General features: G+C 38.4%; 2 protein-coding genes across 2 annotated transcripts; one reads left to right on the top strand and one right to left on the bottom strand.

Annotated features, from left to right (window-relative positions):
* The first annotated feature begins 3639 nt into the window (after nucleotides 1-3639).
* Nucleotides 3640-7245, top strand: LOC111196804 (uncharacterized). Its single transcript, XM_049485234.1, has 4 exons — nucleotides 3640-3883; nucleotides 5678-5872; nucleotides 5994-6073; nucleotides 6168-7245. Exons 1-4 carry the CDS (start codon nucleotides 3878-3880, stop codon nucleotides 7123-7125), a joined length of 1239 nt encoding a protein of 412 aa, XP_049341191.1. The 5' UTR covers nucleotides 3640-3877; the 3' UTR covers nucleotides 7126-7245.
* A 1141-nt stretch (nucleotides 7246-8386) lies between these two features.
* LOC111194135 (uncharacterized) lies at nucleotides 8387-11619 on the bottom strand. Its single transcript, XM_049485328.1, has 3 exons — nucleotides 10881-11619; nucleotides 10453-10582; nucleotides 8387-9364 (listed from the first exon to the last, which is right to left on the bottom strand). The coding sequence occupies exons 1-3, from the start codon at nucleotides 11486-11488 to the stop codon at nucleotides 8618-8620; spliced, it is 1485 nt and encodes a 494-aa protein (XP_049341285.1). The 5' UTR covers nucleotides 11489-11619; the 3' UTR covers nucleotides 8387-8617.
* Nucleotides 11620-15060: the final 3441 nt, after the last annotated feature.

Raw genomic sequence — 15060 nt, 5'->3', positions numbered from 1 at the left:
CAGGGTGATGATTAGGATTAAGTTTTGGGTTCAGGTTAAGTTTAAGACTAGGGTTATGATTTGGATTAAGTTTTGGGCTGAGGTTAGGTTTAAGACTAAAGCCAAGCTTATGATAAGGATTAATTATTAGGATGAGATTAAGTTTAAGACTAGGGTCAGAGTTAAGATTAGGATTAAGTTTTGGGTTGAGGTTAAGGCTAGGACTAGGGTTAGAATTATGGTTAGTTTTAGGTTTTGGTTCGAGGTTTCGGTTAAGGCCAAAACAAGGGTTATGATTAGGATTAAGTTTTGGGTTGAGGTTAAGTTTAAGACTAGGTTCAGGAAATTTTGGGAGCCCACATAGGTGATAATGACAGAACATAGCAAAGTTTTTTTAGTTCACTAAATTTACCAAGATTCATGAGCAGGTAGTGGGAGTTTAAGAAACCAACCCTTGGAGGGTAAAGCCTGTACTAGACATTGCAGACCACAGGTTCACGTGTGGCTCTTTTATTTGCCCATTTTAGTGTTTACCCTGCACCTAACACCTTTACCCAGCTAATCTGCTTATTATCAAGCCTTTTTCCTGGGTCATTGTGTTTGTGTTGGAGCTCAAAAAAGGGATGTCCAAAGTAAGTTTTAGGAAAGTCCTGTGGTTAATAAGGTGCATGACTCAGAGCAGTGGGGTTTTTTTTTGGCAATACTTCAACAAACACATTGAAAGAAAGAAAGCAGTTTAAACTAGTTATTATGAGCAACAATTCAGTCTTCTAAGCTCTATATGTTAACTGAGCATAAAGTAAAATCTATAAATTACTTACAACAGACATATGCTCCTAATAAGCAACTCATAAGAATAAGAGTAGACGTCATATTTTGTTTGTATTGTTTTTAACAATTACAGTCTTCACAAATGATGATGGCATAGCACAAGTCAGTTAATGAGTGATCTGTGGACAATTCAACCAATAACATCTATAAGCCTTACTCAGCAGCAGAGTGAATAGTAGTAACTTGCTCTTACAGACTTCAACTCCGAGGATATGATTTAGATTACAAGTTAATATAAAGAGCCTGGGGAGCAACTACACCGTTGGTAAGTAATGGGCGAAAACATGCCCAGTATGCAAATAGATTGCCAGAGTACCAGGTACCACTACCCAGACATAAGACACATAAATACATCTCCAACCCTGTAAAGAGCCCCAAACAGTCAGTGGCCAATGAAATTAGTTGTGGGCGTGACCATGCAAGATTGTTCTTTGTGTGCAGAGGTTTGTGCATCCAACAACAGTTTGATTTATCTTCTTATCTGAAAATGTTAATAAAATGAAAGCTATGTACATCATCTACGTGTAAACTTAGTTTTAATCATATTCAGGATCTGTAAAAAAAAAATATAGATAAAAATAACAGATTATTAGAATTGTTGTGATGTGAATCTAAATTACATTAATTTATCTGACATAACAAACCCCATCTCCTTTGCCCTGAATTCTAATGATAGCCCAAAAATTATGTGATAATAAAATGTAAAAAAAAAACTCTGAAGCTTTTATCCTAGAATCGGCTCATTTCTTTTTAATAACATCAATATTGGAAAACATGATTTCACAATGTTACTTTGTTTTTTACCAACAAAGAACATTTCCTGCCAAACCATTTTTCACAATTTTATCAGATTTTAATACAGAGTTTTAAAAAAGCATTTCTAACCCATGGAAACATCCAGATCATGGACTGTCAAAGTGGCTTTGAACACAGGACTGCCTGAAGGTGCCAGGCGTACTGGTTTGAGTGTGTCCAGCACTTCAGCCCAGCACAGTCCACTCTAGATCTGCTGATGTTTCCACATCCAAAGCTTTCCTGCCCAGAGCAGAGCAGTGGTTGGAAATAGCTCACAGATGAAAGTGGGGAAAGAAGGCTAACACAAAAAGTGAAGATTAGCAGATGGTGTTTAGCTTGGGAAATGATGCACTGATACATTGGGGACGCAACTGAATAAATTTTGGACAAGTATTATCAATATTATACTTTCATAGTTGTAGATCATTTCATTATTATATAGCAGGGGACCACATTTTAGGATTCAAAATATTTAGAAAATGTACAATATTGTGATTTTTAAAAATTATATATATACAGTGGTGTAAAAAGATCTTTGATTTATGATTTCTTTTATGATTTTTTGCATGTTTTTAAATCTCTTAAATGTTTCAAACAAATCAAACAAATTTGAACAGTCAAAGACAACACAAGTAAACACAAAATGCGTTTTTTAAAATAAGTTTTTATTACTATTAAGGGAGATAAAAAAAAAACTAAACATACATGACCCTGTGTGAAAAAGTGTCCAACACCCCCCCCCCCCCCCAACATAACTGTTGTTTACTGCCACAGTTTAATTTTTCTAGCCACAGTCAGGGCTGCTTACTGACACACCTGTTCTCCATCAAGAAATCACTTAAATACGTCCTGTCCATAGACTGTGGCTGTGACCGAAATGGCTCCCTACTCCCTCATTAGTGTTGCGCTATGTAGGGAGATACTAATAAGTTCACTAATTAGTGGTAAAACGGGAGTGAATTCGGACACTAACTCATCATTATCATGCGCCAGCACCGGTCGCATAAACACGCACACAGGTGAGAGAGGGGCTGAACCGTGTTTAAAACTCCATAAACACACTGAACTGAGCTCTGAATTAAAGTTAGTGAAGCTCTGAGCTGATCATGAAGTTATTTATCTGTTTGTTATTTTTACGCTGTTTAGAAGATGATCCTCACATTACTGAACTACATGAAGAAAACCTTGAAAATAGCAGCGTACACCAACTCGCACTGTTGCCAGATTGGGTGGTTTCATGCCAAACGTAGAATTGTGTCTGAAATTGTCTGGAGGAAACGCTGTGATTTGACAGGTGAACAAAACTACCAAGTGTAAAGAGTTGGGAAATTTAACTCATCGGTGTTGCAGTTAGATATCTAACCCTGCAGAGACAGAGCTTTTAGTCCTGATGATGGAAATTTGAAGCTGTGTTTATGTTTGTTATTATATGTGAGTAAGTAATTTCATTCTTTCATTGCTTGCAAGGTTGTTTTTATGTACTGTTTTTACATTTTTGTTTCGTGTGTCCAATGATACAAGGCACAAAACACATAATACAAATATGCAGATAAACTCATTTAAATATATTTATTTGTAATCAGTGATATTTAAGATATTTATGGTATTTTAGTTAAGATCATGTTGGAATAAACCCTGTAATATTGTTAATATGACGAACATCAGCTGTTTGGGTGGTTTTGTCAGTAATTTTGTGGATTTGAAACACGTTTTACCCTGTAAATTGGTTTTATCTGAATCCCACTGTAACAATCTGGCAACCCTGGTGGCTCGCTGTCCGCTCCGTTTCTTCGGCTGTCTGTTGCTTAGTTGCGAGACCCGCAAAGCATTTTGGGACACATTCAGCTCGCTTAGTAAGCAGCGAAGTTTACTATAAATCATGATGCATTATGGGAGTTTTTAGTGCCCTCAAAATCACGTTCGAATCCCTCCTTATGATTCGGACACTCAAAGAAAAATGGCTGACATACTCAGTAGTGCCCTAACTAGTAAATAGGGAGCCATTTCGGTCACAGCCTGTGTATTCGCTAGTTGCACGGGATGACGTGTAACTAGTTCCGGTTTTTTGAGGGTGCGTGTGTATAGTTCCGCTCCGGTACACAGGATAGACGCGCAGAAGTGAAGATGGCTGTGTTTTACACGAGGTGCCTCCAAGACCTTCCGAAAATTACCATCACGGATGTACACCGGATAGTCCAAGCGGCCAGCTCAACCCCGAGGAGCAAAAGGGAGAAAGGATATAAGATGTATATATCCAGTTACATCGACAACTATGAAGGTATGTTACACTATTACTCAGCTAGCTAGCCAGCCTAGTTAGCCTAGCTAGCTACACACCCTGTAATTTAGCTGAGCTTATTGTCTAACTTGGACGTTAACGACAGTTTTATCCAATGTCAGATGTTTTAATGACATTCAGTGTGATTGTTATGTTTAACATAAATAATGTCAAGTTTCAATGCCCACAGTTTCAAACAGAGATTCGTCAGGGAGAGTGAGCGTCAGGGCTACCTGTTACAGGTCGATGAGGAAGAGTGAAAAACCTCACGACCTCAGAGTAGGGAGGAAAAACAGTGTTTTAGTTCACAGCCTCAGTCAGATTCATGTTCTGGGGTTTTAATGTGGCTGGGTTAGCTATTTAGTGATTTAGGACTGAAATAACAATGTAAAATCCTTAGTTATTTTATATATTACAACTAGCTAGTTAGTATAGAATGTAAGCCCATTCAATTTTATAATCAAATATTGTCATAATGAAAATCTCTATTCATTAATTAGCTAGTTTCCCTATTGTTTACTTTCACATGATTCCACATTTTACTGAGTATCCAAATAAGCTTAGCCAGCTAATACAGGTTATACAGGTTGCAAAGTGAAAATAGCTCAGGTCAGCTGGTAACCGTGTGTGAAATGACCTATAAATTAAGTAATACCTAGCTTTCATGGAAACCCCAAAACTGCTTGTGATGGCTGTTGTTCTTTACTGTATATTTAGTATAATACATGCAGGGTCCAAATATCTTAATGGTTCACTTGGCAGCGGTAAGTATTTTGTACCCTGCACCTGTTCCTTTGTTTTACTAACACTGTTTTACTAACACTGTTCAGTGTTTCACTAACTTCAAAATATTTTCAGAAAATTGAGAAGTGAAGTGATAAAGGCTAGATAAGCTTATCGTTCTTAGATTGCAGCATTCCAAACAGGGAGCAGACCTAGAATATTTTTAATAAGTTACTTTATTTCAGTAATTTAGTTAAAAATGTGAAACTCATATTATATAGACGTATTAGACACAGAGTGATCTATTTTTAGTTTATTTATTTTATTATTGATGATTATGGCTTGCAGCCAATGAAACCCAAAATCAGTGTATCAGAAAATAAGAATATCATATAAGACTAATATGTACTTTCTGCAGTGTGCCGAGTCCTGCTGGAAAATGAAATCTGCATCTCTATAAAAGTCAGTAGATGGGAGCATGAAGTGCTGTAAGATTTTGTGAGAAAACAAAACTGCACTGACTTTAGACTTGATAATAAAACACAGTGGATCAACACCAGCAGATGGATCACACTGCCAAAAGTATCAATTGGTCTTATATGATATTCTAATTTTCTGAGACACAAATAAACCAATCAATAAAAAATCAATAAAAGAAATAAACACTTAAAGTAGACCACTCTGTGTGTAATACATTCATAGAATGAGTTTCACATTTTGAACTGAATTACTGAAATAAAGGAACTTTTCATAGATATTCTAATTTTTTTTTTAATGGTCCTGTATATTGCTTATTCTCTCATTTTGATACAGTTGATAACCTGTCAAAATTAAGCCCAGGGGTGTCCAGTTTATATGTACAGTTCTGGTATGGTGGCAGGTTTTTGCTAAACAATGAGCAGCAAAAACTGACCAAATAATTCAACAAGTGTAATCAGATTTCAAACAGCAGATGACTAGCATCTATTTGGCTTGAATAAAAACCTGCAGCCACACCAGCCCTTTGCATATAAAATTGGACACCCCTCATTTAGCCTGATGTTTTGACTGATTTATTTTTTTAATGTGTAGATTGTCTTTGAAGACCGTGTACCAGTGGACATTGCAGTGGCAGAGTGCTCCTGTGTGGCTGGGACAGCCCTCTGCAACCACAATGTTGCACTACTGTTCCAGACTGCACACTACTCCACACTGAACCTGGCTGCTGTACCCCCAGTCCTAAGCTGCACAGAAACAGAACAACGCTGGCACAAGCCAAGAACCATGGTGAGTGTGTTCCCAACAACACCAAAATGATTTCTTCAACAAGCTACATCATGAGCTGATGTACTATGTCACATTAACAATGATTTAAAGTTATGTGATCATTTGTTTATGTAATTTATAGGGTGTAAAACCAGGCCGCGTGAGTGACATGGTGTTCTTATCCTCCAAGCCAAAGCAGTTTACAGTTGCTGATGGTGTAAGGTAATATGAATTGTCCTATATATGCTTTGCTTACTGTATAACCTTTGTTGTTTGAGTGTACAAACTCCTTACTGTGGAATTTAATTCTTCAAAGGAGTAAACGTTACAAGGCAGTGCGAGGGGAGCTGCCAGATCCAGATGTCCTTAAAGTTGATGAGCAGTACCAGGACTTCACTGCAGACATCGCTCCACTCATCACCACCATGGCCATAAGTGCAGATGTCCCGCTGGTTGATTCAGCTTTTGGGAAAGTCCAGGCGGGTAGCCCCATCTCCTACCAGCATCCAGTACCAGTGAGCCGGGTTGTTGTACGCCATCCAGATGCCCCTCTGCCACCACCTTTACCTGTAGACGGTTATAGGCTGGAGCCTACTAACTGCCAGTTTGTGTGCACTCACCAACAACACCTCCATCTGCAGTCACTTGCCACTACATTTGACATGGCAAGGAAAATAGAGGTTGCCACCAGGGAGCAGAGCAACTCTGTGGAGTGGCACCGAGTCAGGAGGCCAAGAATAACTTCCTCCCGATTCAGGGAAATATGCCATGTCAGAGGTCAGAGTTCTGCAGAAATCCTGTCACAAAGGATTCGAAAGGGAGTGGATCAAACTGCTGCAATGAAGAGGGGATTGGCACTGGAACCGGTTGCCATCCAGGAGTACTGCCGGATGAAAAACACAAATTACTGGCCTTGTGGTTTCGTCATCCACCCAGATGCCCCCTGGTTAGGGTCATCTCCTGATGGTCTGGTGTTTGACCCGACTGAGAGCCCACCCTTTGGATTGGTGGAAATTAAATGCCCCAATGCAAAAAGCTACGTGGACTGTAGTTACCTGAAAATGCAGAGTGGCACAATGAAATTAAAGCAGACTCACAGCTACTACTGGCAGGTACAAGGTCAGCTCCTACTTACAGGTATGGAGTGGTGTGATTTTGTTGTATTTGCAGAGGAGGATATTCTTATTCAGCGCATATATAGAGACTGTGAAGTGGCTAAAACCATTAGAGAGAAGGGAGATTATTTCTTTTTTTATTTTTACATGACCGTGTAATGACTTCTCACCACTTTTGGCAGTTTGATATCTCACTAAAACAGTACATTTTCCTACGAACTAATTATACTTCAATGAGTTTTGATTAATTGTTAATAAATCTTAAATGTGTTTTGACAATGAGTCCTTTCCTTTATGCTACCATGCTTTTAATTATGTGTAAAACAATGCAGAAATCGTTCTTAATTAAATGTGTAACTGCAAATCTCATTAGCAGTGGTTTAAAGAGATGCAATGTCTATTTTTATCAGTTCTACGCATATAGGACAACTTTGTAGTTATATCATTACATCTTGCAATCCTTCTGTCTCTCTGTATACTTTTAGATTTCTTTGTCTGTTCTTTCTGCTCCTGGCTACAACAGAGCAGAAAAAAACTGACTGAGCAGAATCTAAAAGTATACAGAGAGACAGAAAGGCAACAAGATGTAATATTAGAACTGCCCTATGTGTAGAACGGATAAAATAAATCAAAAGTGGGATTAAAGATGTACCCTGTGATGAAGTAGGCTATACCCCTCTTCATCACCATAAAGACTATATCACTTACCTGTGTACACTCATGCTCAGCCTGTTGAGACAAAAGGGTACTACACGTAACTCAAAACCTTTTACTTACCTGGGTGAGTCCATCCTTGCAGAAGAGAGGGGGAGTGTGTACCTGTAAAAGAAAGGGAAGAAATGTGAATGTGTATCTTATATGTACATTGAAACTCGTACAGATTTCAGCACTTACAAACTGATTAGAGTTTGCTACTATTATTATTATTATTATTATTAATATTGTTGTTCTTATTATATCATAGTACCATGTACTTGGTGTATCATTACCCGGTTCTACCCGTGTGAGAAATGGTATGTTCATGGGAGGGGTTAATGGTATAAAAGGTGTACTGGATCTATGAGTAAGGGGGGGGCAGATAGTTCGGGATATCAGCCATGAAAAGAAGCTCTATACGACTGTATAGGAGATAGACCTTATTCTCTGCGTGAAGAGATTATTTTGTGTTTGTTTACTTTTCGTTTTCTTTTCTCGTCAAGTACGTACGCCTGTAAATTTGTAAATATTAGTGTTGGTGTGTAAATAAACGGTGTCGGATAAACTGTACCTCCTTGTTGCCATGGTTACTGGCCCTGCTTCTGAGCGCTCGCCCTACACTACCCATAAAGTTTCGTTCTGTCCTTGCTGGATATGAATGCGCTTTATCACATACCCATTTAGTGTATGCCTATATAATTAAAAAAAGATGTAATACAGAAACTGTGAATAACAGCTGTTTAATCAATTATGGTCAAGGAGTTATATTATTCATATAAAAAAATATTTACAAGCACCAAATCAGCAAACATTTAACTACAATATATAATAACTATAATAAAACTATTTACAAGCACCAAATAAGCAAACATTTAACTACAATATATAATAACTATAATAAAACTATTTACAAGCACCAAGTAAGCCAAAATTTCAATGAGTCCAGACTTCATTCCTAAGTTGCCCATGCCTTTACCAGTGGTCCGTTCTGGTAGTTGACCAGGAAGCAGGCTACATTAAATAGCTCTTCAATGCTTCCACAAACAGAGAGTGGTATTGCCTTGTCAAAAAGTTTATTCTCTTTCACCCTCCTAATGCATCTCTCCACATGAACCCTCAGACGTGCAATGGATTGGGTCTGCCTGACATCCTCCCTGCTCATTTGGGTGTTTCTTGAGAGAAAGGCAGGTCTATAAACCTTGCATGGAGCCAGGTTGTCCACAAGAAACCCTTTGTCAACCATAATTGCCATGTCTGGTGTGAGCAGGTTTATGATGCCAGATAGCTTGAAGATCTCTCGATCACTCATGGATCCTGCATACAAGCCAGACACAAATGTAATGGCACCATGGGGTGCCATGCCAATCAAGGCCTTAAAAGTAGAGTGCGATTTGTACGCTGAAAACACCTCACTCTGTAGCAGGAGAGAGGATGGTGTCTGGCAAAAGATTTCAGTGCAGTCGAGCACCACCTGCGTGTCTGGGAAAGCTGAAAACTCAGGTGGAAGGTGAGCTCTGACAACTTCAGGGGGGATCCACAGACGTTGGCTTCCTAGCAGGATGTACAGGAAGTGTGTCCAGGTGGAAATAATCCTGCTGGCTGTGGTGCGGTGAATGCCAAACCGTTCTGCAAGATCCCTGAGAGGCAGGCCCACTGACAGGTGCATGAGGAACAGCAGCAGCTCATCTATTGGTGGAAGTTTCTGTAAAAAGACAAAAGCCATATTCTTAGAAGTGACAGTGAATGAATATAACTAGGTATACTAACTTAATTCTATCCATGTGCTATTCTGTAAAATGAGTATTTTACCTGCTTTTGTACCTTTACTTAAAAAAGAAAATCCAATGTGAAATGGACTTGGGGTGTAGTAGTAAAACATAAGTCGGAACTTTTGTCAAATAGGCCACCTCCATTAATCTCCAGCATTCCTAGATACAGTGCTTTTAGCCAATGCAACCTTACGTAAAGGCTTACACAATACTAGCGTTAAGGGCATACCATTACCCATGCAAAGAAATCACTATTTTTACATCATTAACAAACTCCAAGTAGCTCAAAACTTAATTGGTAAAATTCTGAGGTCCTGACATTTAAAACAAGGCACTGAGAACTTTTGAAGTACACAGGTACCTTCTTAAACATACCCTTGGGTACAATAGTGTTTTTAAACAAACTATCTGTGCACTTTTAAAGCTCTCAGTGCTTCATTTAAGTGTTAGGGCCTCCGATTTCTACAAATGAAGTGTGAAGCTACTTTGAGTTTGTTAATGGTGTAAAAATAGCCATTTCTTTGGAAGGGAAACACTATATTCCTATAGCTAGCATTATGAGCCTTTTTGGAAAATCACCTAAAAGTGTTGTATATCGAAATGCTGGGGGTGAATCAGGGTGGGCTATTAGGTAAAAGTTTGTACTCGCATTTCACACCATATCCATTCCCCTTTAAATAAGCATAATTTTAGCAGAGAAACACCACCATACAATGTCACCAACCCTGGCCTTAAAGATCCATGTTCCTGTTAAATCTGGTTCTAACAGTGGTCTGCCAAACCTGGTCTGGCTAATTAGCTAACTTTTTCAGAAGTCCTTGGTTTTGTTGGGTCAGGTGTGTTAACGTTAGATGCAGGTTAGGACTAAACTGTGCAGGAACATAGATCTTAAGGACCAGGGTTAGTTACCACTGTTCAACACTGTACTATCACTACTTTTATCAGTAAATGGTCTGTGTACTGCTTATACAACAATTATTGTAAATGTACATCCACTCAAAACCCCTTGTATGCTACATACCGTTGCTGGTTGAGAGACTTCAGAGCTGCTGGCAGATGCAGCCTGGGCACTGGTGATCCGCACCATCTTGGTGTTGACTGCAGGCTCCACCAATTTCCAGAATGCCTGGAAGTGCTTGTATGTAGCAAACCTAAGAAAGTAACAATGTTCATGTTAGACTTCGTTTTGTTTGTTTTCAATTTTTTTTTCAATTAGCTTCCTCAGATAAACATGTTTTTCAAACTATTCTTAGCTATATAAACTTGCTGAAAAAAATTCTGCTCTAGATCAGCTTGTGCTGATAGTTGTTTTAAGTCTAATCAGACCTCTTATAGCTAGTTAAGGAGTACAAAAATACACTCTACATTGATCAAGCTGAGTTGGTAAACCAGCTTACTAAAGCACAGTAAATACACGTCAGCATAATGATAAAAGCTTAATTAACCAACCTGGTGTAAAAGCGAATGTCCTCGTCTGACCCCGCCAGGCGCTGAATACCAAAACGCGTCCTCAGCTGTAGCACTTCCAGCTGGTGTTGGAGTTCCCCAATTTTCTGGCGCAGAGCTTCATTTTCATTGGCCATCTCAGCTGCCATCACCGCTGTCGCTGGAGTTAAGCAGTAATCATGATCAGGTGCTGCTGTGTCCATATCGTCCTCCGACTCCAAGTCTGCAGGCAGATCGTGGAGAGGCTCCTCTGCTCTCGGGCGGCGCTCCCATACATTCTGCCTCGGTGTAGGCAGAGTGTACTCATTCCAGGAAAACAGAAGGGGTACAGCTCCACTCTGTAACCTCCTCAGTCCCCCTGCAGTCACTGCGAAGTCTCCCGGTTGAAAATGCCGGCCACACACACGGGTGTTCACTGTTGGAGTGAACTTATCCCTACGGATCTTAGTTAGCCACTTAGCACGCACCGCAGCGTCAACGGGAAACTTATGAAAACTAATCTCGGCGTTATAGCGCGACGAACTGGTACATAAGGGCACACAGCAATGTAACGCTGACTTTCTTACCCGTTGGAAGGTCAGTCGTCTCTCTTTAACCCTGCATGCACTCATTATTTCCAACTAACTCGCTATCTCTTCGTGTTGATACCAATACTCAAACCACGGGAACTGCTCAAGCCGGAACTCCTCACACACACCCTCAAATGCCGGAAATAGAATGACGCCATCTTGTGCACGGAGCGAATAGCTGGACAGAGCATCGTCTCTTAAAAGTGAAGCCACCACAGGTCGGGCGCCCCCTGCTGTTCGGCTGCAGAAAGCTGTGTAACTCCACCCATCCCCATAGGTTTCAATGGCAAAACAGACAACTTTCAATCACGTTTTTTTCTAATATACTGTAATTCTACCTCCATTATTTAAATGCAACAGCTAGTGTAACCTCTCCTTATATTGTCAAATGTTTATATCCCCACAGAATTCGGTTTTTAAAACTTTATTCGGCTCTATTCAAAAAAGGTGTGGTTATGGTAAAAGGGCTGCTTATGGGCGGGACCAATAACAGACCGTCAGCTCCGCTCCTTTTCTTTCTTTTTTCTCCAGTCAGACAGGATTTTGTGTTTAAATGATCCATTAGCTATTGAAGAGTATGCCAGGGAAATACCTGTTTGATCATTTTTTATCTGTAAAGTTTTTTTTTTTTCTTTTAGAGTGATGTGTGTGTGTGTGTGTGGCTGTGGAGATGGGTTTATAGATGGGTAATTTCTAAAGTGTGTTAGCTGGCTGTGTTGTAGTGCTCAGGTAAACTTTCAATGGGAGCTAGTCAAGTGTTTTTAATAATAAAACAAAATAAAAAAAAAATATATATTTTAATATACATATTGTAGCCTATAACTCAAGTGGTCTTTTTTTCTCTAATATTGAAGGATTTTTTTCTAAAATGGAACCTAAGGTTTTGTAGTGAATATACACAAGTCAAACTTTAATTTAAATACATAATTATAACTAAACATAATTTTAAGATATAGTGTAATTCCATATATTTGATATTTTTAATGTGAGGCTTTAATGTTAATAAAGCTGTTTAATCAACAAAGTGGTTACACCTCATGAAGGCTGTACTGAATGTAATTAATGAATTTGATTAAATTGGTTTATAACAAGCATAAATTACATTTATTTCTTATAAGTAACGTGATTATTTTTCAAGTCAAACATTATACTGTATGTTTTTTAAATAAATACACTTATTATTATTAATTTAGAGATATTATACTTTATTAATATTGAATACATAAACCTGAGAATTATAAATAAAAAAAAAATGGGATTTATTACACAAATGGATATGCATCATGTAAGGTCTACTTGATAGGTTTGTGTTAATATGATCTAAAAAAAAAAAAAAAAGTAAGGTTAAATATTTGAGTGAGTGTACCAGGCTCTTCTTGTGTGTATTTTGAAATGTATTCTTGTTGGTAACATTTTCCTTGATGGAGGAGTAAATGTTTATTTTCCACATTTAACATTTAACAGTCAATTCAATGCCTGTGTCCTGCTGTGACATGCAAATGAGTAATAAGCAGACTGGAGTTAACTGAGGAAACTGAATGAAGTCCACAGTCTCCTCCAGCACTGGGTGAGCAGTGAGCATGGCAGGGGGCTGCCGGGGTGATGGTGTGGAGTCACCCTCAGGACCGGTGATAAAAGTGGAGCGACATTAAAATGAAAGCAGCAGAAAATCTCATTTCCAATTTTTTTACTTAAAAACAGTGAGGGGTATCTCTAACGACTCTTCCTGACTTTATACTCTTTGATCTGCAGGCTGATTATTCAACAGCTACAGAAACTACCAGCTTTGTGGAGCAGATCAGGAGCACGCCAGGCCACTCCACCAATCAGTGTGATGTGTTTTAGATGGTCACAGAGTCACATTCAGGCCACAGGACTTCCCTATACAACCACAAGTGTTTTCCAGCTTTCTGCTGCCACCAAGTGGACTAAAAGTCTTCAGCACACTGCACACTCCCCTTTTTCACCTGGTACCTTGTATATGTAACCCTTTCAGACCCTGCATCCATTACAGTGGACATCATGTATTTTCTTTATTTTTAAATGTTTTGTTGCTCATAAAACTATTTCACAGTTGTTGTCCATTAGAATAGATCATGAAAATAAACCAATAAAACAGTAACTTGGCTTCATCCACTGTACTGGAAGAATAGTAGTACTAGAGCCATTGAGGCAAAATAACCGCAATTGTTTACTATTTTCATGTGATTTTGAAAACTTCCCACTGTCTAGGGATGGTTAATGAAATAAAAAGGTCAATATGAAATATAAAATATTATACACAGTCTTTCAATGCAATGAAAAACTATTAAACATTTTAGGTAATTTGATTTTTTTCTTTAGAAGATTGTGAGTGTGAGATTTCTGTGCATCCTTTTTTTCCATTACTGGAGATAATTCAGGTCTAAATCTATACAAGCTGTACACCCACTACTTTAAATTATTATATTTAAATAAAGTTTATATCCACTAAAGTCATTTAAACTATAAAGAAAAAAAACATATGGAAGTATTTAGTAAATAAATTGTTAAACAAACAAGAATATGTTTTATATTTTAGATTCTTTAACATAAGCACAGAAAGAGCTTAGATAACAGATGCTTCACAGAGTATTTAGGTTTGTTTAACACTTTTAGCTTTACTACATTATTCCTTACATACAGTATGTGTTCCTTTATAGTCTGGACGACTTCAGTATTAAATTACAATGTAAATGCTGTATATTAATAAATGAAATGAAGGTGACCAGATAAAACATTAAATATTTTGGGTTCATACTGTCAGCAAAAAAATAAAAGCCAAAGAAAATGTAAGTGTAAATGTAACACAGTGCTTTCATAAATTAGCACTTTTCATTTCATTGTACTGTATTTACAGTGTACTGCTGACACGATACGCATTTTAACAGGGTAAAGTACACCTTACAACCTTACTCCGACCACTAGATGGCAGGAATGTTCAGTTTTTCCTTCATGTAACAGCTTAATGCAATACTGCACGAGCTTGCTGCATCTGCTGCCAGTGCACCACAGGGAACTGTTCCTCATAAATCACTCCAGTGACGTCTTGTAGTTTTTTTATATTTAAATCAGCTTTTCTGATAAAATATTACAACACAGTCAATGGAAGGAACATTTCCCTGCTCTCCCAGTGCGGAAACAGCAGCCCCTATCCATCCATCCATACATCAATCCATCTGTCCATCCATCCATCAGTTCATCCGTCGATCCATCCATACATCCATCTTCCTCGTCAGGGTTTAATTGGTTCTGCAGACTATCCGCAATCACTGGGTGCAAGACAGTAACACCCCATGGAAAAGGTGCCAGTCTATCACTGGGGACCACAAACACACATTCATTCACACACAGCAATTTAACACCATGTAGTTTTGGGAATTCCTTATATTGTTGCTCCTCTAAAGAAGTCCTATATCATCATTTTTTATCCAACATTTAGTGGATCTTTTGTGTAAAAGAGAGAATATCTGTTACCTCAGATATGGATGGATGCTTTCTTCTGAATCCCAATCCCTCTAGTGCCAGATACCATCCTCCAGATTGATGCTTGTTTTTAGCTGAGAGAACGATCAGTGAAAACCTTGCAAAAATGG

The sequence above is a fragment of the Astyanax mexicanus genome, chromosome 11 (genome assembly GCF_023375975.1).
Source record: "Astyanax mexicanus isolate ESR-SI-001 chromosome 11, AstMex3_surface, whole genome shotgun sequence".
NCBI classification, from domain to species: Eukaryota; Metazoa; Chordata; class Actinopteri; order Characiformes; family Acestrorhamphidae; genus Astyanax; species Astyanax mexicanus.
Note: the sequence above shows the minus strand (reverse complement) of the source record. Positions and strands in the feature narration are given on the sequence as shown.

Bases quoted from the DNA above. Each gene is read 5' to 3' on its own strand.
- LOC111196804 (XM_049485234.1), top strand. The intron at 5,873-5,993 runs GTGAGTGTGTTC...TGTAATTTATAG, and splicing joins GGCACAAGCCAAGAACCATG to GGTGTAAAACCAGGCCGCGT. The intron at 6,074-6,167 runs GTAATATGAATT...AATTCTTCAAAG, and splicing joins ACAGTTGCTGATGGTGTAAG to GAGTAAACGTTACAAGGCAG.
- LOC111194135 (XM_049485328.1), bottom strand. From the start codon at position 11,488: ATGAGTGCATGCAGGGTTAAAGAGAGACGACTGACCTTCCAACGGGTA. The intron at 10,583-10,880 runs GTTGGTTAATTA...TTACTTTCTTAG, and splicing joins GACATTCGCTTTTACACCAG to GTTTGCTACATACAAGCACT. The intron at 9,365-10,452 runs GTATGTAGCATA...GTCTTTTTACAG, and splicing joins AAGTCTCTCAACCAGCAACG to AAACTTCCACCAATAGATGA.